General features: G+C 42.3%; 1 protein-coding gene across 5 annotated transcripts in view; it reads left to right on the top strand.

The window, feature by feature from the left end:
- The window catches only part of LOC135219726 (probable ATP-dependent RNA helicase DDX28), a 158879-nt gene extending 135422 nt beyond the window's left edge, over positions 1 to 23457 (top strand). For all 5 annotated transcript variants that reach the window (XM_064256731.1, XM_064256730.1, XM_064256732.1 and 2 more), the window contains exons 5-6: positions 22839 to 22955; positions 23221 to 23457. In XM_064256731.1, coding sequence (XP_064112801.1) covers positions 22839 to 22955; positions 23221 to 23442 — 339 coding nt within the window. In that variant the 3' untranslated portion in view covers positions 23443 to 23457. The remainder of the gene's footprint in view (positions 1 to 22838; positions 22956 to 23220) is intronic.
- The last annotated feature ends 414 nt before the right edge of the window (positions 23458 to 23871 follow it).

The following is a 23871-nucleotide window of genomic DNA, read 5'->3' as shown; positions in this document are numbered from 1 at the left end:
GCGCAAAGAAATATTAGAAAAAATGTATAAATCCAAAAAAGTTATTGCATCTGTGTTCTCGGTAAATTTACATACTACATATTTTACATCACATATGCTCAGAATTTATCACTAATTTTATTTCTTATCTGTTTTGATATTGTGAGCTACAATTGTAATTTTACAAAATAAATTAATTTATCAGGAAAATTGTGTATAACTTCATAAAATTTACAATTGTCTTGTAAAAGATGCCCCACAAGGGGTTGTAAACAAGGGATTTTGACGTAAGGAAAAATCTATTTCTGGGCGATTGGCTCTCGTCGCCAGCGAAATATCCTTTAATCTATTATTTCTAGGGTAAATGTACTAACACAATACCAGAGAATAAATAAATAAAGAAAAAGGTCAGTATAACTGACTCGCTCACCTCCCAGAGGGTGTCGGTATGAACACTATGGGCGAGTGAGACCACTACCACGAGCCAAAAACCAATAGAATTCTCCCACTACAAAATCCCCCAAGAGGAGAGCCGACACAGAGTGGGCAGCACCTACTACTACTACTCCATCCCATGCTGCCGACTGCTGCGCCTCTGGTGGTGGGGCCATCCTGAAGTTAGCAGACAATCTTGGCGATGGGATGGGTAGGGCGGGATTTCGCTAGGCGACACGAGCCAATCGCCCAGAAATAGATTTTTCCTTACGTCAAAATCCCTTTTCTGGGCTCAGCTCGTGTCGCTGCGCGAAATCGTACCAGAGAAATAGCCCAAGATTGTAAAGAATTCAACAAAATACAAAGAGGTCTCAAATAAAAGATAAAATAAAAATAAACAAATATAATTGCTAATAAGGATACATATACACAGTGATACAAAATAGAAATATTGCTTAAATTACACTTAATTCTAATAATATTTCTTAACTTAAGGTAATATACATATATATACAGGAGAAATATGTCCATATATGTACAAAATGGTATCTGTGTAAAGCTATGTATCAAAACATTCTAAAGCAATTAACATAAAAGTTGAATAAAACAAACTCAACAGTAATAATATATAAAGGAATGTATATGACTTAATATACAAAACCCGTAACCATTATAATAAGATGTATCTCCTAGCATAAAAATAAGGAGACGACATCCACGAGATCAATAATCACCATCAAATGTGAGTGTCCCTAGCAAAAAAAAAAAATAAGGGACACCCACTACATCATCATAAAAAGCAGCTAAGACACAAGGTGATCGTAAATGAACAAGGCAGGAATAGACGAACTGTTGGGTGAGGCAGGTAGAAAAGGAGGACTGGATCTTCTACTAAAGATTAGTCAGAGTCAGGGGAAACTATGTTCCCCGCTGCAACTGCCTGAAAATTTCAGAGCTTCCAAGGACTTTAAGTAATGACGTTTGAACACTGTCGGCGATTTCCATCCATATACTTTTTCAACTCATCGAAGTTCATATGTTTGGAAATAGTTAATTGAGGTGGCTACTGCCCTGACATCATGTGCTTTTGGGAAAGAGTCAGGATTGGCTTGTTTTAATGAAGTACAGGATTTGTTGCCTGATGCCTTTAATAGATAAAGTGCCACCTTTTTCTCTCTTAAAGAGAGGACCCGATGAGGATGAGGAGGTCCTAGATAGAAAGGCTCGTAACGGCTGAAACTGGGCAAAGAGATAGATCTTGTGGAAGGGGTAGTACCTTCCATGGTTCCCACCTCATCAAAGGATCTTCATTCTTTGCTATAAAGCTACGTTCCGGAGAAAGTAGCACTTCCCCTGTGGGAAGGAACTGAATATGATCCGAATCTCTGGATAACGCCGACAGTTTCCTGAAATTCTAGCTCCTGAGGCCAAGCTTAATAAAAATAGGGTTTTTTCTTAAGAGCATTATAAACCGAGCATGTGTCATTATTGGTTTCTGAAGCCAGCTTTAAAACATCGTTTAAGAACCATGATACTGACGTAGGCCTTACCGAAGGTCTAAGTCTAGCACATGCCTTGGGAATGAGACGAGAAGTAGGAATCTGTCAAGTCTATGTTGAACCCAATTGAAAAATCTTTTTCAAGGCTGACTTGTTTGTCGTAATTGTGCTAGCTGCTAAGCCTTTTTCAAATAAGGATCTGAAAAAGGATATAGCTGAATTGATTGTCATGATTCTAATATCTGATTCTTTCAGGAAGGTTGCTAACTTTTTGACAGCAGCATCATACTGTCTCAAAGTTGAATCTCTTTTATCTGATTCCAAGAAGAGAATATTCTGAGGGTCAATATTCGCATCCCTTTTTGCTGCAAACTTCATGAAATCCATAAAGTTAGGGTTTTGAGCATCCCTGAGGAAGCGAACACAGTCTTCGTTTGTACTGACTGGGAGAGCCTGGGATTGGGGATCCGAAGAGGGCGAAGACCCAGTTTCCAGAATGAGAGGGTACCAATTGCTCTTCGGCCAGTCTGGGGCTACTAGAGCCACATTGACCCTTGAATGTCCTGAGTTTGTTTAAGACTTTCATGAGAAGATTCACCGGAGGAAAGACATAAATCTTCTCCCAGTTGTTCCAGTCTAGAGCCAGGGCGTCCGTGGCATAGGCCAGAGGGTCCAGGTTGGGGGCCACATAACACGGGAGTTTGTGGTTCGCTTGAGATGCGAAGAGATCCACCTGTAGACCTGGAACTCTCTGAAGAATCCATTGGAACGAACTGTTGTCCAGTGACCATTCGACTCTAGAGGTACTGATCGGGATAGAGCATCTGCTATGACGTTTCTCACTCCAGCTATATGAGTGGAGGAGAGATGCCAACTGAACTTGTCCGCCAGGGAGAAGATGGCTATCATGACATGATTTAGATGACGTGACTTGGAGCCTCCTCTGTTTACACAATGTACCACCACTGCGCTGTCCAGGACTAGCTTTATGTGGGAGTACTTTGGCGGGCGTAACTTTTTTTAGAGTCAAGAACACTGCCATTGCTTCCAGTACGTTTTATATGGAACTGACGGAACTGAGGTGACCACGTCCTTGAACCTTTTTGAACTGGGAATATCCTCCCCAACCGCTTAATGACGCGTCTGTGTGGATGGTGATCCCTGGTGGAGGAAACTGAAGGGGCACTGACACCGACAAGTTCTTGACTTTCGCCCACGGCCGGAGTCGATTCTTTAGAATCAGAGGGACTGAGGATAATTTGTCCCTGGACCTGACATTTGCCCGTGAGCGCCAGATTCTGGTTAGGTCTTTCAGTTTGGCTTTCATTAAGATGTTTGTCACTGATGCAAACTGGAGAGAACCCAAGATCCTTTCCTGGGATCTTCTTGATGCCAGTTTGTGACTCAGAAATTGCTTGACTGACTTCGCTATTTCTTTTCTCTTGGATGATGAATCGACAGAGTATGGGAGGATAGATTCCATTGAATGCCTAGCCACTGAAGTTTGATCTCTGGGGTGAGTCTTGACTTGGTCCTGTTTATCTTGAAGCCTAGATATTCCAGGAACTGAATTACTTTCAGTGTTGCTCTGTTGCATTCCTCGACTGTTGAAGCCCAGATCAACCAATCGTCGAGATACGCTACTACCATAATCCCTTGCGATCTGAGTTGTTGAACTACTACTTCCGCCAGCTTCGTAAACACCCTGGGTGCTACGTTGAGCCCGAAAGGAACTACCTTGAAGGAGAATGTCTGGTCTCCTATCTTGAAGCCAGATACGGACGGAAGTGTCTTGCAATAGGGATATGATAGTAAGCGTCTGTAAGATCGATAGAGGTGGTGACGGCCCCACGGGGAAGTAAGGTCCGCACCTGCGAGATCGTGAGCATCTTGAACTTGTCGCAGCGAATGGCTAAGTTTAAGCGGGACAAGTCTAAGATTACCCTTCTTTTTTGTGAGCCTTTCTTTGGCACGCTGAACAAGCGTCCTTGAAATTTTAACCTTTTGACTCTCGCTATAGCTCCTTTCTGAAGAGATCCTCCGCATACTCCGACAATTCCTTGGAAGGAAGTTGGCGGAAAGGTCTGGATGGGGGTGGGTTCGTTAACCAGCTCCAACCCAGGCCTTTTGACACAATGCTCTGAGCCCACTTGCTGAAGTTCCACCGGTGGCGAAAGTGAAACAGCCTCCCTCCTACCTGAAATTCCTCATTGGTTCTGGTAGCCTCCTCGGCCTCCCCTGAAATGTTTTCCCTATTTAAAGGGACCTCCCGATCCTCTCCCACGAAAGGATCGCTTACCTCTGCCTCCCTTACCCGAGCGGTCATACTTCTGTGAAGCTTGACTCTCGAAGGCTTGGTTGTTGTAACGCTGGGCAGCACAGGGCGTCAGAGGTGGGAGGGCTTGAGGCTGAGGGGAGATAACGTAAATCGGCTGTGATTGAGCCTTTGAGGTGGAAGGTTGGGCTGTTTGCACCAAGGGAACAGCCGGAACTTGCTGAGAAAAGCGTGGCTGCTTTTTCTGGTAGGGCTGGAAACGTCTAGGTTTCCTTTGACCCTTACCCCTAGCTGCTAAATCTTGTCGTCTCTTGGCCGTAAGACCCCAACAACGGTCCTTAAGGCTCTGGTTCAATCTCGTAGCCTCTGAGAACTGAACTTCCTTCACCATCGCTTCTGGGAAGAGGTCGCACCCCAGATGCTTGACGCAAGTAACCTATTCGGCTCGTGCCGAATAGTTGCTTCTTGTAGGACATGTTTCCTACAATTCGTCCTAGCAGTGGCAAACTCAAACATATCTGACTGTACCGTTTGAGTCAAGGATTTAGTAAGAAGCTTGAAGAGCGGTTCTGACCCATAGGCTATGGTAGCCACCTCGGTCATAGCCATGGAATTAATAGACCTGCTAACCGCGATTTGGCGTCAAATTCTGCCTGAATAAGGCTATCTGGAAGCCTAGGTAGCTTCTCACCAAACTGCTCCATAGCACAAGTCCCCGGTTTGAGTTTGCCAGCTGAGAAGGTGTTAGGTAAGTCTTCCCACAATTCCTCCGGCTGAAGGAAGTAACGGAGATGTAGGATCTGCTTCCATTCAGTTGCGGCATGGGGTCCCCCTTCTGGGCCGCTGGAATGGTAGTATGTCGCGATCTTTGTCAGGAAAGGGAGCGGGGTACTCTCATCCATCGTAAAGATCGTGAACGGACTCTTGAAGGTTGGATTTTCGTATTGGAACAATCCATGTCCTCTAGACACCTGAGCCTTCTCTCTGAGCCTGGTCACGCGAATAGAGGACTGTCTCCTTTGGTACTTTATCATACCCGAGTCATGGCTGAGGCGGTGAGCCTGGCGTAGCCGATGAACGGAGGCTGAAGGTCTTCCGGGTAGAACTCGAAGTCCTCGATCCTCCGAGTTCCACATTCCGGGATAGAAATGAGTTCCGTCTTGGAAAAGGGGGCGTATGACGCTTACTCTCCAAGGGTTGTTCATTGAGAACGGAGGTAGAGAGTCATACAGGGGTAAGCTGGGCTCCACCTGTGTTGAAAGGTGGAGGAGAGGCTAGAGGAGCTTGGCTCAGTCCGGCTATAATGTTGTCTTGAGAGGTAATCCTATCCGACAACCGAGAGATCATTTGTTCCATGCTACTTTTCAGAGACCCAACCAGGTCGCCCACCTGTTGTAACAGACCAGCATTGGAGTCCAAAGCCGGAGCTGCTGCGGAGGTGAGGGGTGGCTCTGAACTGGAACCAAGGGTAGCGGAACTGACGACTCCGCTGGAGTGTGAGATCTCTCTCTGGTAGATTTACTCCTCGAGGACTTAGAGCCGGACCCAGAAAGCTTTGGATCTCTCTGCTCCGGGATTCCTAGCCGGAGACTTATGAGAAGAGGATGACGCCGAAGCCGTCTTCTTAGATGACGACGACGTCTTCGTCAAGGATTTCACTGTTTGACCCTTGGACCTTGGGTCTAACTGAAGCGTCAGGAGAAGTATAATTCGTTTACCCCGTAAAGCCTTGGAAGGATGGAGAGGTTGCAGGAGTAGAAGAAGCAGTTGCACCCAAGGGTATACCTTGGGTGTCCAAATTAACTACCTACTCGACCAACAGGTCGTCCACACCTACCATAGGTTCTACATTAATATCCAAGCGTCGCGACTTTCCGAGGAGATGTCCTGGCCTTGGTCCGTCAACGAGGCAGCCAGCTGTTGCTGGATGAAAGCGATAGTCGGGGCCGCCTCTACTGGGTCGACGTAGCCTGTCGCCTTGCCTCCGGGGAAAGATTAGTAGCGCCAACCTCTTCTCCAGGATGTTAGGGCATACCCTTGGCGGCGTTCTTCCCGAAACCGCCGACCCAGGCCCGCAGGGTTGCCAGTGCAGTATCCCTCACGGCCGGCGCCTGGAAGAGAGGGTATTGATTAGATTTAAGAATAACTTAAAACTAAAGCTAACTTAAAGCGTAACTTAAAATTATAGGGGCTATAGGACCCCTTGAATTTACCTTAAGTTAGAGTGATTGATGCAAAACTTAAGCACTATAACAGATGAGGACCAGCTACCGGAGATGGAATACTTACCCCGTCTAAAAGCTGGCTCACCAGATCGTAACAGATGGTACACGTTTCATGGTACCAGACCTGGATGTCCCCGTGCGGAGTCGCGCATGGAGCATGGGACCGGCAAACTTCGTGTCCACATGGGTCCTGAAGTGTGGCGGCGCATCCCGGATGCTCACAGTTGGTGGGTCTGTAAGTGAAAAGACACATGAGTATCTTTAAAAGACTATCACTTACAGGCTAAAGGACAGAAGAACTCCGTTGCATGCCGGAGCTCGGAAAAAATTTTGGGCATAACCCCTCCCTTAATCGCCTGAATAGGCTTAACAACCCGGGGGAGGGTATCCGGTTTTGAAACACGAAGGGAGGGGGGATGGTTTTGAAGGTACCTTTAAGATAAAACTTAATAGTTTTAAACATAATAGATCTTAAACCTAAAAACTCGAACGTACCGGACTAAGTCCAGTGCGTGGCGGAGTGTATAACTCAGTGAAACGGAGAGGTTAGACGGGACCGCTTGTATGTTCCGGTCCACCCCGTGGGGTAGACTAGCACCTTTCCGCTGGATGCCAGGTCTCCGGTGGTAAAGGAGCCCTAGTAAGGTGGGAAAGAGCAAGGGACATACAGACTCGGGCTAGTAACGGAGCGACGGGGTAGTAATGTAGGGGGGAAAGGCCAGTCCCCCCCACCTCACCACCCGACCGGACCGAGAAGCCGGAGAGGTCGAGTCCAGTCTGGGTCTGTCCCGTCCCTCTACCCCCTCGCTGGGGGGAGAGAGGGAGGCAGGCTCGGGTATGTGGGAAGCGGAGCATGGGCAGGCCTACCCACCCCCACCCCCCCGACCCTATGGAAGAGCGGGAGGGGGGAAAGGTGACTGGACAGGCGTCTGGCTGCCTCGTGATCACGTAGTGACCACGGGGCGATAAGAACAACAACTAAGCCTAGAAACATAACCAACTGATCAGAGAGATGCTATCGGGAAGCAACCGAGCTGAAGAGCGGTAACATATAGGCCCAATGGGCCATGACCTAGGCTAAGCAAGCCAGACGCCTAACTAACCTAACAAATATCACATAAATAATACAAATGAATAATAAAATGAAAGAAAGAAAACAATATAGTAGGAGAAAAAATCCAGGAGTGTACGACTAACCCGAAGGCAAGTCTACCACTCAAAGCTAGCCGAGGCCGATACTAAGAGCCGTGGCTAGGGTCTGGATGGAAGAGCCTACATAAGGTAAAAGACATGCATGCATGACAAAACCGTGTAGACCGTACCCTAAACAAAGCGGATAATAATAGAGCGTACATAAGCAAGGGGATGTTCTGGGTATGGGCGACCCAGAACGGACCCACCACGAGGCAGAACCATGCTGCCATGCTTCCGACCTAGAGTTCGTATTTATACCTAAAAAACGGCAAATACGTGCTCAGGGCCGGAAAAAACCAATTAGCAATAAACACTGAGTACTTAACTTAGCTGCTGCGATGGCTGCACGCTCCATGGTAATAAAATCCAAAGGAAAGGGCACAAAAACACAGAGAAGAAAATGGCACGTGTGTATCGTGTGCGCTAACTGAAAAGGATGGCCACCAGAGGCGCAGCAGTCGGCAGCATGGGATGGAGTAGTAGTAGTAGGTGCTGCCCACTCTGTGGGTCGGCTCTCCTCTTGGGGGATTTTGTAGTGGGAGAATTCTATTGGTTTTTGGCTCGTGGTAGTGGTCTCACTCGCCATAGTGTTCATACCGACACCCTCTGGAGGTGAGCGACGTCAGTTATACAGACCTTTTTCTTTATTTATTTATTCTCTGGTATGTGTTAGTACATTTACCCTAGAAATAATAGATTAAAGGATATTTCGCGCAGCGACACGAGCTGAGCCCAGAAAATAATTTTCAACTTCTTGTAAAATGTAGGGAAAATTTTTTAGAATTTTTTTTCTTACTCCAAGTGCATTTGCGTATCTTCCTCTTTCCATTGAGATGGTTTTTTCTTAGATTGGCCAACCTCAAAGTTTTGCCAGCATGGGATGCTGCATACAGTGTCCCCCCCTCCTCCCCGTATCCGCGGGGACGGGGGGAATACTGTACAAGAGCCCCCCCACAAATAGTTAGAATCTGCGAATAGTTGAAACCCCTATAAAAATTATTAAAACTGCCTATTTTGTTAGTTAAAACTCAAGACAAACCCACTAAATATGTTTATCCCTGGTTTTTTTAATAGTTTTATATATCAAAGTACTTTTTTACGATGAAATTGATTTAAAAGAAAAACAGGAATTTGTGGATATTTCTCATAGGAAAATACCTTGAATAGGCAAATTTTCCAGGAATATTAGGGGTAAATGTTCCAGAGAGAAATTCGTGAACCACTTCCTTGCTTATGCCATCGAAGGATGGCTAGCATCATCATATTGAGAGGTGTTCCTGACCTCTTGATGTAGGACATTGCAGTTGTGTTCTCTAGAACTAATGTGTCCCTCCTTCTGGAGGTTTTCGAGTTTTTTGAGGGACAAAAGAGCCATGTGCTGCAGGATTGTTGATAAGACAATTCCTTGCAGTAGCTGAACACCTTCCTGCCACCTGACAATCCTCCCATTGTCTTCCCAACCTGACAATGAGGCATCTACGTGTGTATTGTCACTCGTACAGACTGAGGAGTCAGGGTGACCTGTTTTGCCAGAGATTCCTTCCGGGACCAAGGCCAAAGTATCTCCCCAACTTTTTTAATCTTTTGATGAGGTCAGTTTCACGTCTGGTTTCTTGCATGCGATAGCCAGAATTTTTTCGTTCTTTTGTTGCAATCTGAGTATTGGCTCAATTATTGATACAAATTGTAATAGGCCTATCATTTGTTCTAATTGTCGTTTGGAAACTCGGGGCTGAGCAAAGCACATTTTGAGGTCTTGCTTTATTCTGTTTTGAGTATGAAGGGAGAGACAACCGACCGTGAAAAGTATCCCAACACAGTCCCAGCCACTGAAAGCGTCTACTGGGTGTGAGACAAGATTTTCCAAATTAATCATAAAAACTTTTGACTGCAGTAGTCTGTTGACCACTGCTCTTTGATTTTTTAAGGACATTTTTTTTGTAGGCTTCAGATCAACTAGTCTTCTAGGTAGGCTATTAGTTGTATTCCTGATTTCTTGCACAACTACCGTTACTGATTTTGTAACATTTCATAGGGCAATGTTTAGCCCAAAGGGCATGACTTTCAACCTGTACCTATCATTTCCCATCCAGAACCCTAAGAATGGCGGAAGGGAACACTAACAGGGATGTGCCAGTACATATGCATCTTCCTGATCTTTAGCTGTCCAAGTCTTTTTTGGAATAATTGAACATAGTATTAGGGCAACTGTAGTTATTTGGAAAATTTGGCAAACAATGTGCTTGCTCAATGTTGATAGGTCTAGGATCACTCTTTGTCCGGAGAAATTATTTTTGGTGATACCTGAAGAAATAAGCTTGGTGGCAAATACATGCATGTTTCTCTATGGCTCCCATTAACAGGGCCTTTCTGCATGTAACCTTCCAGAGAGGGGTCTGATTTTTGGAAGAACTCCTTTACAGGAGGGGAGAAGGATGAGACAGTTCCCAACTAAGCCTCCTTAAAATAAAGCTGTGTCCTTAAGGGGAAGAGTTCCATCGCCTGTGCGTTGAAGTCGACCCCCAACCATACCATTCATATTGGTATCCACCTCTTTCTCTGCCTTTGCCCTTGATAGGCATTCCAGGTGTTACTTTTCTTTTTCCTATAAGAGGGTCTTTGGACCTTGTGAATAAGATTTCCTTGCTATTGTTGTTGTCCCTTTGTGAGTTGTCCCTTCTGATCACCTACTTCTCTTTTAGGAAAAAGCAATGGGGTGACTGAAGGCTTAAAGGATTTTGTTTTGTTTTTTTGTTTTTTTTTGTAAAGGGGAAATTTTGGGCTTTTGTTTCCTGAATTCCCCTTTTTCCCAAAAGAGAGCACTCTACATGTTGGTGGACTTGCTGGTTAAGTTTTTAACCACAACAGACTTCTCAAACAGATCCTTACAGAAGGGGTCATTATATAATAATGTAGTTTCAGTGGGAAGTGACTTATATAATAATGTAGTTACAGTGGGAAGTGACTTATTGGAGCCCTCCAATGTTTCCATTCGTGCTTTTATGTGCCACTCTAAAAAGTCATAGAATGCTTGCCATAGGGTTCTCTTAAGACTTTTTGGCCACAACAGCAGAAATTGCTCTGGAACATAATAGAAGCCTTTAGGTGGCAACTTCCAGCAAGGTGATAGAGGTTATAATACTAAAGAGGTGGATCCTAGTATGAAATATTGCAGAGGCTGTAGCCTCTGAGATTCTTCTCATAGCTGAGATTCTTCTCATAGGGGTCCTAAATTGCTGCTTAGCTATATATAAAGGGAGCTTTTCTCCTTTAGAAGGGAGTTGTAGTGTTGCCCATTCCTTGGTGGAGTTTTCCACAACTGGGATGACCATTAGAAATGGTTTTAATTCTGCCTTTGTCTCTAGTCTTTTAGTCACTATAAAATTTTGGAAATCTGTCTTTACAAAATTAATAGTTTTGAAAGTGAAGGGACAGAAGGCTGGGGCTTCTTAGTGAGCAACTTGGGTCTTGGTAAAGGGTGTCTTCTATAACTTAGTGTTATAGGCATACGTAAGAAACTGACCATTTAGTGGTTTCCAGTCAGAATTCCAATGTTAGCACCTTTTGTTTGGGCAGGATTTGCATCACTTTGCACTTTTGGGTTACAGGATGCAGTACTCTTACACTTTGGAGTATACTTGACTGACTTAAAATTCCTTTTCGGAATCATGCATTATGTTCCTTATGTATTGCCCTTCTGTGGCAAGGACATTTTTTGTTATTCATAATTTCCTTATGGAGTTGATCAAATGCTAAGAACTGTGCATCCCTTTTGTGGAAGCTTGTGCTATTTTACTGAGCTTCAACAACTGAACTGTGCCTGTTAACCAAGGAGCAGAAGTCCTGGTTAAGTACAATACCCCTTTGAAAATGTAGTCATTGCAATCCGAGTTAGATGGATCCTAGTATGTATCCCTTTGGGGGAAAGATACTCTTCAGCATTGATAGCTGCAAGGGGGATAGAATTCCTTCTAGAAGGTTTCTTCCATCCATGACTGGCTGAAATTTCAGTCTCTCATCCTTCTGGATTCTGCATGGCTATTTCAGTGGCAATGCCCATTTCATATTCCATGGGTTTAACCTGGGAGGTATTGGGGACTGATATTACTGGGTTTTGGCCCAAATATAAATCTTGTTCTGAGAAGGCTTAAATATCTGCTGCCAGAGTTCTGCTGGAAAAATATAATCTCCCCCTTCCTTACCCTTACTGAACTGTAGGACTCACCGGGACAGCTTAAAATGAGGTGTTTTGTCCTTAAAACTTTCTGCCTGTAGCATACTACAAGTTTCTTACATATCTGACGACCAAGCAAATTTTCCTTGTTTTTTACAAGGACTATACTCACAGGAGGAGGTATGGGGAGTACCCACTGGCAAAAAGCTAACCAAGCAGTTTGCTACAGAACATTTGAACTGAGGGTCCTGCATAATGGCAGCCCTGTAGTGATATAAAGCAAGTTGTTATTAGAAGCTAGTTAGTATTAATTGGTTAATGAGGAACACCTCTGTAGTTCCTATGAGTTCCATATTTGTAATAAATTCTATTAGAAATCTATGTTAACTTAACAGTAGGCTACCATATCAGTGTCAGCCTTTAGTTGTAAAAACTATATCTTATTAAGCCTAGGATACTGTTTATATTTAATCCTACAATATTTGGGCTAATTTTTTTTCGTTGTATTGTACACTAATTTGCGATCATTTTGGTATACAGTGGTCCCCCTGTATTCGCGGGGGATGCGTACCAGACCCCCCCCCCCCCTCCCCCCGTGAATAGTTAGAACCCACGAATGTTTGGAACCCCTATAAAAATGCTTTAAACCTCCTATTTTGTTAGTTAAAACTCAAGAAAAACCCACTAAAAATGTTCATACTTGGTTTTTTTAATAGTTTTATCACAAAAAGTGCATTTTATGATGACATTCATAAAAAAAAAGCCCAGGAATTTGTGGATATTTATCATAGAAAAATACAGCGAATGCGCGAATTTTCTGCGAATAATGCGGGTAAACTTTCCCGAGAGAAATCCGCGAATGTGTGAGTCCGCGAATCTGGAGAACGCGAATACGGGGGGTCAACTGTATAACACATTGTAAAACGATCAAGGCAACACAGAGAAAATATTATCACAAAATTATGCATGAATTCGTAACGTGTGGACATAAGAAAAAAAGCTGTTTTCAAAAATTCACCATAAATCGAAATATTGTGCTAGAGACTTCCCGTTTGTTGCAAAATGAAGGTTATTGATTGAATATTACTAGACTTTAAGTGTTGTAGCTTACAATTACAATTGCAGCTTTCGACCATTTTGGTCTCGTTAAAGTTGACCGAAGGACGAATTTTTTCTATTTATCGTTATTTATATGAAAATATTTCAAAACTGATAAAAACTACAACCATGGGTTGTTTATTGTTGTATTCTACATGAAATTGCGCACATTTTCATATATTAAACTTTATGCAACGGTTAATTTAAAATGGTGCAAACATTACGACAATCGGACGAAAAAATTTATTATTTTTTCGGAAGAGTTGCCACACGGACGTAAGGAAAAGTTTATTTAATAAATTCACCATAAATCGAAATATTGTGTTAGAGACTTCCAATTTGTTGAAAAAGAAAGGTAAATGATTGAATATTACTAGAATGTAATAGTTTTAGCTTACAATTGCGTTTTTTTACAATTTCGGTCAAGTCAAATTTGACCGAAGGTTGAAATTTTGACACTTATCGTTATTTATATGAAAATATTTCAAAATCGATAAAAGCTACAACCTTGGGTTGTTTATTGTTGTATTCTACATGAAATTGTGCACATTTTCATACATAAAACTTTATGTAATGGCTAATTTAAAAGGATGCAAACATTACAACAATCGGACGAAAAAATTTCTGATTTTTTTCGGAAGAGTTACCGCGCGGACATAAGGAAATTTTTTTTTTTTCATAAATTCACCATAAATCAAAATATTGTGCTAGAGACTTCCAATTTGTTGCAAAATAAAGGTAAATGATTAAATATTACTAGAATGTAAGAGTTTTAGCTTAAAATTGCGTTTTTTGACCATTTCGGTCAAGTCAAAGTTGACCGAAGGTTGATATTTTGGCACTTACGTTATTTATATGAAAATATTTCAAAACTGATAAAAGCTACAACCATGAGTTGTTTTTAGTTGTATTCTAAATGAAATTGTGCACATTTCCCGATATAAAACTTTATGTAACGGCTAATTTGAAATGGTGCAAACATTACGACAATCGGACGAAAAAATGTCAGATCTTTTCGGAAGAGTTACCGCGCGGACGTAAGGAAAAAGTTTTTTTCATAAATTCACCATAAATCGAAATATTGTGCTAGAGACTTCCAATTTGTTGCAAAATAAAGGTAAATGATTGACTATTACTAGAATATAAGAGTTTTAGCTTACAATTGCATTTTTCGACCATTTCGGTTGAGTCAAAGTTGACCGAAGGTTGAAATTTTGGCACTTATCGTTATTTATATGAAAATATTTCAAAACTGATAAAAGTTACGACCGTGAGTTGTTTTTTGTTGTATTCTACATGAAATTGCGCACATTTTCATATACAATACTCCATGTAACGGACAATACTGCATGTAACGGCTAATATAAAATGGTGCAAAAATTATGTCAAAGTGACAAAATAATTTCTGAGATGTGTCGCTGATGCTTTTTTAGAGCGAGAAGAAAGAAATTCGCGCTTGCGCGCCTGGGTAACAATTGCCAACAAAACAACGCCTTGATCCGTGAGCTCCCACCATCCCCCAAGGTGCGTGATTCAAAAGTTTTCGCCTAGTAGGCCTATAACTATTTTTCCGCGAATTTTTAATTAAACGTTTTTATATTGACATACCATACGTCCAATCGGCACCCAACAGACAATTTATATCAATGTTTAATACGTCCAATCGGCGTCAAAGGGTTGAGCTACTGCCTAGGTCCATAGATTGACTGAATATGTCTTTAAATCGTATCTGAATACAGGTTACTACTTTCCTTAATAAACGCTCCAAGAGAGGTCCATTGGAGGATGAAACTGTTGGGCATTTTCTGAGATATACCTTTTTTCATTTTCCTATGTGGAATACAACTGAATTACTATATCTTCGTTCCTAAGAAGATTACCAGTACTACAGGTTACTACCTAATCCAGGTTATTTTTGTTCACCCTAAAGGATATATAATCCTAGGTTATAGGCTACAGACAGTCATATCTACTACGTTCTAGCTAACTTATCCTCACTGAATCAATGTAGATTGGAGGCTAATGTCTAGTGAGGCTATTCTAGATATTATTATCTGAAAGGATTACCTATACGTATTATTAATAATAATAATTGTGGAACATTTCTATAGATAAAACTTCTAAATAGAATGATAAATGCTTCAAAATAATTTGTGCTTTTACAAATAATAATCAGAAATAGCGAGAAGTGCTGATATATGCTTGCGAAAAAATCTGTTTACGGCTTTCCACGAGCAATTAAATCTTTGTTCCACAGTCTAAACTAAAAACTTTTAACTGGAACTTAAAATTATGCACTTCGCTTTCAACATAGATGTTTCCACAATCCTTGGTAATGGAATCAAGGCAGTGAGAATATTTAATTACGGAGTGCTGGTTTCAGAACACTTTTGTCATATGTAAACAATATGACGGCGCATAACTGCAAAGCCACTTCTTCTTGTGGGTTTTTTTGATGTAGGTGTACTAGGTTCAGCATTCGCTGAGGATAAAAGAAGGTACCCTCTCATCCTGGGTCCATTTTTATACTCTATCACGTGTTATAATGTTTATCATTGTGACACAATACCATGCCAGAAGATTAGCTAAAAGAGAATTCTTTGACATTAATCTGATCATAGAGCTCTAAAGACCACAAGACAGCGACCACACTATGAAAATAGAGGCTGCAAGGATTGAATACTACATTTATTTCTAAAAATACAAAGTTTAAAAAAAAACTTTTACAATACAATTATTATTTAATACAAACCCATCAGGAATTTGTGCCAAATCCTGCAGTCAGCAGATTCCAAAACATACAACAAAAACTTTCACTAAGCCAGGTATCGCTCAGGATAGTACATATAGTGATATGTAAGTCTTGCCCATTGATATAGGCTATTGTACTCCAAAAAGTGTATGGTCAGGAGATGATCACTTTGTATTGTGTGAGCTGATGGAATTATATTAAAAAAATAATTTTAACCATGTTTATTGAGCTCATCCCCATCTGTTCATATGTACTGATTATTTAGTTGATGAGTCCTTCAAATTGTAAATAAGAGCATTTAAACCAAGGTGTAGAGTGAACAAGGTCAAGAAATCAGATCGTTATAGTCCTAATTTGAGATTAGGAGGCAGACTGGAGCCTTGTACTTAGTAGGGTTGTAAAAGATCTCTGGTCAAAAATTAAACAGCTTGTAAAACATCTCTGGTTAAAAATGAGACAAGTCATTAAGAACTCATCAGCCATGTTAGGATCAGGATCTTATATGTATTATAATTGTCATGTTATCAAGGTAAATAGAGGGTGAGACTTGTAGGGGTATCCTTCGACAATTTTTTCTTCCACAAATAAGAGGGTAAAAAGGGATTTTGACGAAGGAAAAATCTATTTCTGGGCAAGGGCCTGTGTCGCCCAGTGAAATGTCCCTTTAGCACACATTTCTAAGGTATAAATATTGCTATAATACCAGAGAAAAAAAGCTAATATGGAAATGCCAGAGTATTCTGGCTCGCTCACCTTATTTAAGGTGTTGGTATGGTTTCTGGGGCGAGTGAAACCACTACCAGAGGTCCTTTGGCATTTAGATTCATCCTTCTTCAATATCCCTCATCTACAGAGGAGCCGATCTAAGGCCCACTACTCGCTACCGTTAAGGCTAGTGCCTCTGACGACATTCCTTTCGATAGCACGATCCACACCGCACGTGTTTTTCTGTTCTGTGTTGTGTTCTCTTTGGAATTCTTCTTTATTCGCCATGGAACGTCAAGCTTCTACTGCATCCAAGTTAAGTACTGCTATTAATGTTTAACACCATTTAGGGACTGCCCTGGGCACGTTTAACCGATTTATTTAGGTTTTTATGGACGGCGTCCCATGCGGCACCGTCCTCATGGCGCCATTCGCAGCTCGCTCCCGCGTGTTACTTTGTTTTGTGCCCCATTCGGTCCCCTATACCGTTTGGGCTTGATTCTTGTTTAGCAGTACATTCTTATGATTGCGATGATGCATTTATTGACGTTTTATTCTTTATCCACACGGGGGATGTTATCCAAGCTCACACTCAGCTCGTAGCCTATGTTGTTTCCTTTCAGCTTAGAATTTCATGCATGCATGTTTATTTTAGTTGTCAGGTTACTTCTTCGTTAGACACCCTTTCGAAGGACTCTGGTTCTTCTCCCTTGTCCTCAAGCCACCCTGGCCGCCTGCCCCACGTTTTTTCGTCACGGCATATAGGCTAGCTGCTCGGAGTCGCCAGGCTCGTCCATCCTTCTCAGTTGGCTCAACCCAGTTTCTCCAGGACATTTCTCTTTCTCTACCATCTAAAATTTTCTTCTTTCCCCCCCCCCTGTTATGATAGGATGTTTATTTTGTATTTCTCATGTTCATTGAGACGGCTTTGGCTGACCTATAGGCCTCCTCTGATCGCCTGGCCTTTCTCATCGCGTGGTTAACCACACGGCCGAGAGAGTTCCAGGCGACCGCGTATGAGCCACCCCGCGTTGGTCCTTCCAGCCCCTCTCCCCCCACCTTGGGGGGAGGTACGCTTGCTCACGCTATCTCAGGCAGCCGATCCGAGCATCCTCCCTTCCTTCCCTCTCTCGAGGGGGACAGGGGAGGTAGCTGGAGGGCTCTCGGCGAGCGGGTCGGCTCCCTGCCGTTCTCCCCAGTAGAGTAGGGGGGGACCCTGCTCGGCCGAGCCTCGGTTGGGCTCGGCTCTCCTCGGCTCTCGGGTCGCGTTCTCCTACCGCTAATCACCATCCCCTCCCGCTCCGGCGGATCAGGACCCCGGCGCAGCCAGGTCCGCTTTAGGTTGGTGATATGCTAAGGAGGCCCCGGCCTTCATACAAGAGTACGCTTTTTGCATGCATGGTTTTACATATATAACATCCATTATCATTAGTTTAAGTTTGGCGTAGTCCCCGCTACCCCTCTAGGGATATCCACCAACTTATCCTAATCTTAAGTTTATCGACGGCTGCGTTATCAAACTCCGCCGTTTTTGTGTTGGTCCCCTCCTGCTCCTCGCTCCGGCGTATGGATTAGGTGGTCTTTCTGATTCAGTGACTACACTGTTCTCCAGCATCGCCGGAGACACACTGTTTCAAGCTGTTCTACCAATCCTGTCAGACGACTCACCACAATACACGGTCAAAGAGCAGGTAGAGACTGAACTTTGTTACCTTTTAACACCGGAACACTCCGGTGTTATGACATATCACAATCACGGACTTAGTCCGGAATGTTAGTGATGATACTCATGTGTCATTTCACTTACAGGTCACCCATTGGATGGAGTCAGGCTGTAACGCCGTGCTGCAAGACCCCTGTGGGCACGAGGTCTGCCGGACCCACGCCACCTGCGCGATCCGCTTCAACGAGTCCCTGGTGTGACACCATGAGAGTTGCCTGATATGCTACGAGTTCGTAGACCAGGTCTCCTCTGAGGTGGGTGGCGTTTCAAAGTCTACACAGTAATGCAATGAGTACCAATGACAGATATAGTCTTTGATATGTCCATCAAGTTAAGTCATAGTTTAATCTAAGTAATCTTAAGTATTAATACTAACCCTCTCTTTCAGGGCGCCCAAGCGATCCGAGAGACTGCTCTTGCCACCCTGAAGGCCTGGGTTGGTGGGTTTGGCCGCAATGTTACCAAGGGCCAACCCTACATCCTCTTCAAGGAGTTGGCCACCCTCATCTTCCCCGGCGGGAAGAGTACCTCCTACGTGGACCCCGAAGCGGCGGCTCCCCTGATTGCTTCCATTCAGGAGGAAGTTTCCCAGCCCTCAGAGGAGGCGGAGACGCAGGAGGTCGCCAAGGAAGTAGCTGCCCTAGACCTGGACCTTGAGCCCATGATGGTGGAAGGCATGGGCACAGGTATGAATGTGAGTGAGGCAGGTACTCTAGGGGCTCAAGGGCTTTCCTTGTGCCCATCTAGAGCTTTTTCCCCTTCTACTTCAACCTCTTTCCAGGGATTCACCGGGGGGATTCAGTCGGTCAGACCGAAGTCCGCCCTGGCGATCCCTAAAGTCAAAGGCAAGCAAGACTTTAAAACGCTGCAGAAGTCTCTGTCAAAGAAGTCAGGTACCAGCCTTGCCCGTAAGTCTCCGGCTCACCATCCCGGAGCTGACAAGGCTAAGCTGACTTCTTAATCTAAAGGGTCGAGATCTACGTCTTCTAAGGAGAGGGCTCAGCCCTTCCCCTCCGACCCTGAGGCATCAACCTCCAAGGGAGCCAGACCCAGGACTCCTAAGGAGAAAGTGGAACCTTCCCCTTTTGACCCAGACACCTTCTCTGCAAATATTTCGGCCGAATAATATCTGACATATTTAGCAGCCATGGAGGTAATGTTGTGTAAAATTAGTTTTGTGGCCAGGACAGGGTATGCAGATCCATCCAAAAGATCTGGAAGGCTGGAAATTCCTGGTGTAAGTTCATTAACTAGGGAAGATAACACTTCACAGTCACAACTAGATAGGACAAATAAGCATAACATCCATAGCACAGCTTGCTATGGCTAGGAAGAGAAGTAAAAACAAGCAGTTTCAAATCCCTCAAAGGAGTTTAATACAGTATACTAATAGCTGAAGTAGGTAAGGCTCTCTCTCTCTCTCTCTCTCTCTCTCTCTCTCTCTCTCTCTCTCTCTCTCTCTCTCTCTCTCTCTCTCTCTCTCTCTCGATGTGGGAACCTTGTGACAAGGCAGGTGCTCAGGCGACACATTACTAGCACGTAGCTTCTGGCGCTTAAAGTCCTTGGGAGAACAAGGGACAAGTGAATCCCATGGGTGAGAAAGCAACTACACAGGTGCAAAAACAGGAATCTACCCCGTAGCTGCTTGAAGGAAGAGCAATGTCAGAAGTGTCCTTATGCCGGTTGATCGGTATGGGAGACTCAGAAGCTGAACCTAACATATGCCTTTTCAATGGCCTGAAAGAGATAAGGTAACATCTAAGATGCCTGTGATCAGACTCCGAATCTGAACTGGAGGATAAGTGGCGCACATCCACTGACATGCCTTTCCAATGGCAGATGGTTGAATCCTGGGATTTAACAACAGGATCGACAGGGAGGCAGCAACAAGTGGGCAAACCCCATCAGTTGCCCTTGGAACCTCCGGTATGTCTTCTCCCTGGTGCAGGGGAGCAGGACAGTGATCTTCCTTTAAGAGAACTGATGGAACAGGAAACCGCTTCCTCCACTTACACTTCACTGGACACTTTATCACTGTTCACTTTACCACAAACACTCAAACTTGTCCATGAGGACTTGAAGGGACGCCCCTAACTCCAACACAGAACTTACAACTAGATTAAATCTGATCAAATTTTGAATTAATCCTAGATGCGAGACTAGCAATGGCATCAGGTTCAGACGCATGGGAATGAAGCATGGGAGTGGGAGGGGGACGAGGGGGAGGACTGAGGATGGGAGAAAGGTTATTACTAGGAGTTGAGAGAAGAGCAAGACCAGAGTTTGCCTTAGGCCTAGGTGAAGAATCTCTACTAATGGAGGCCCTACTTTCTCCAACTTATTCAGATGTGACTCAAGAAGCTTCCACCTACTTTCGTACCAGTCCTTACACTCAGAGCAACTAAGCTCTCTTGTAGAAACTTGTCCCCCTACACTTATTATTGTAACGAAGGCTGGAAGTGACAGAATCCGACATACTGACTAATAAAGTTAAGGAGAAAGGAGCTAAAGTTGCAAATCAAACCAAACAGAAGGTAACAGTTGAAAACCAAAGAGTATATGTCACTGACTTCAGCAAAACCGGTGAACATTAATTCAGGAGCAAGTTGCACACCAAGAATGACGCTGATGGCTTCTGTCGCTTGCTAGCTCCTGTCGTGGGGGCCGGGGCTTGTCACCCCTGCTTTGCCACAGTCACTTGTTCCCAAATTTTTAAATTTAGGATGCTGTGCAAGCATAGCCATTAGCTAAGTAATTACTACTTGGTATGTTACTTATATAAAACTGTATTTTGGTAATTTGTATATGCTACATTGATACATACTCAAGGTTGAATATGGTATACAATAGTTGATTCATTCAAGGTGGATTCTTGTGCCTACGAGAAGTTCGTTTGGCAGCCTCTGATTGGCTGATACCAGGAGGTAGGGCACTTGCTCAGTGTCTCATTATATTTGTCTCTGGCTCAGAAAACTAGCAATATGTTTATACTTCTTAATTTACTTCATGTTTTGCACAAGATAGGAAAGGTTTGGTCATACCATAAGATTCGGTATTAATTGTACAACTAAGTCATCTTTTCCTGAATTCAATAAGAAAGCACAAAGGAATTACAACAAGTAAAAGTGAAGAGAGAAGCATTTAATTTTTATAGATGTTTTTATTTATCATCGGATTTTGCATCATTAAAGCGATCAAGATAAAATAAAACTTATATTTTCATACAACAAATTCACCCTGAATATGCTGGTGCTTTCAGATTTTAGATGTGTGTGATATGTAAAGAGAAAATGAAGCTTATGTCTTATTATGTTGCATCCGTAAATTATTCAAGTTTGACGATATTGCCGAGAGAATGTGATGTGATCTGCAAGACATCGTTGTGTTTGTCGTCTCAGTGAGAGATATGAGTTTACAATTAGCGATATAAGAAGGTTGCAATTTTGAAATTATTTACCATATTATATCATTACATTTTCTGAAATTAAATACACAGAATTCCCATTATGACTGTCGAACATTTTCAATCCAGTATCATATACAGTGGTCCCCCCGTATTCGCGGGGGATGCGTACCAGACCCCCACATGAATAGTTAGAACCCGCAAATGTTTGGAACCCCTATAAAAACGCTAAAAGCAGCCTATTTTGTTAGTTAAAACTCAAGAAAAACCACTAAAAATGTTCACACTTGGTTTTTTAATAGTTTTATCACAAAAAGTGCATTTTATGATGAAATTTATTTAAAAAACCAGGAATTTTTGTGGATATTTCTCATAGAAAAATACCGCGAATGCACGAATTTTCCACGAATAATGCAGGGAAACGTTCCCGAGAGAAATCCGTGAATGTGTGAGTCCGCGAATCCGGAGAACGTGAATACGGGGGGCCCACTGTAGTATGTCTGGACATATATGATAAAAAAAAAATAATAATAATCAGATGGATGTATCTGGTATCGTTAGCTCAGTTCTAGGTGGGCCGCAGGGAATTCAGTCCAGCAAAGAAATTGAACTCTGTAGACAAACTTTGCACTCTTCAACTAGGTTGTATCAGAATGTTATTGTTTCTAATTTTATTACATGAATATATTGTTTCTAATTTTATTACATGAATATATTTTCAAACGAAAGAGATATCGGAGACTTATTTGGGTGATATGAAATAATAATCTCAGTGAAGTAATAAACAACAAAGAATTAAGAAAGACTGACTTCTTTCAGGCTGAGTCAAGTACGGATGCAACATTTTAAGACATATTCTTCATTTTCTCTTCAAATATTACACACACCTAAAATCTGAAAGCACCAGCATATTCAGGGTGATTTTATTGTATGAAAATACAAGTTTTATTTTATCTTGATCGCATGAGTTATTCAAAATCCGATGATAAATAAAAACAGGTATAAAGAATGAAATGTTTCCTCTTCACTTTTACTCAATGTCATTCCTTTGTGTTTTAACGTATTGATTTCAGGAAAAGATTATTTAGTTGTACGATTAATACTGAATCATTTGCTATGACCAAAACTTTCCTATCTTTTGCAAAACGTGAGATAATGAAGAAATATAAACATACTGCTAGTTTTCTAAGCTACAAACGTACATATGACACAATGAGCGAGAGCCTACCTCCCGGTACCAACCAATCAGAGGCCGCCAAACAAACATCTCGAAGGCACAAGAATCCACCTTAAGTGAATCGACTATAGCGTTATTTATACTCCAGTTGTCATGATTCATTATTGTTTTTGAAATTTATTTCATCTGTATGTTTCAGAATCCAGCTTTTGAACAAGTGGATGATGAACCAAATGACTTTGATTCTCTAGGTCTTGGTAGAGATTTGTTGACACAAATCGCACAATTAGGATTTAAAATGCCAACTAGTATTCAGGTACGTAATATGATTTGTTAACTTATTTTACTGGCGTACTTTTTACTAAGGTATGGTGACATGATGTGGTATAGATGAAGAACCAAGTTCGATATTGGAGAATAATCATGTTAAATACACTTTACATGCATACATAGTGCCATATAAATCTCCAAGTAAAATTTTGTTACATTTATTATTATTATTTAAGCTGGAAGTGTTTTTCCATCATTATTTTATCAGAAACTTATTAGAATATGTACTATAATTGTTATTTTTATTCCAGGCTTTAGCTATTCCCCATATCATGGAGGGTAAGAATACTTTAATTACAGCTGAGACAGGGAATGGAAAAACGGTTGCTTTTCTTGCCCCATTGCTGCAGCAAATTGCAAATTATAAAAAACTTACCAGAGACTTTCCTATGAACTCTCCCTTAGGTTTAATTATTGTTCCTGGCAGAGAATTGGCAGAACAAATTCATGTGAGTATGTTTCTTATGCTATGAATTTTCTGAGTGATGTTAGCAATGATCCATCTCAGATTTTAATAATGTACAGACACCTCTCCCCCCATGAATAGCTAGATTCTGTGAATACTTAGAACAACTATAAAAGCACTTAAAACTGCATATTTTGTTAGTTCGAACTCAAGAAAAATCCACTAAATATGCTTATACCTGGTTTTTTTAATAGTTTTATCACAAAAAGTGCATTTAATCATGAAATTGATATGAAAATTCAGTCATTTGTGGATAGTTCTCATAGAAAATACCACGAATACGCGAATTTCCCGTGAATAATGGGTACAGTGGTACCTCGAGATACGAAATTAATCCGTTCCGAGGCGACCTTCGTATCATGAGTTTTTCGTATCTTGAACCGCATTTTACATGTAAAATGCCTAATCCTTTCCAAGCCCTACAAAAACAGCTCAG

Source organism: Macrobrachium nipponense, chromosome 1, assembly GCF_015104395.2.
Source record: "Macrobrachium nipponense isolate FS-2020 chromosome 1, ASM1510439v2, whole genome shotgun sequence".
Taxonomy (NCBI): Eukaryota; Metazoa; Arthropoda; class Malacostraca; order Decapoda; family Palaemonidae; genus Macrobrachium; species Macrobrachium nipponense.
Note: the sequence above shows the minus strand (reverse complement) of the source record. Positions and strands in the feature narration are given on the sequence as shown.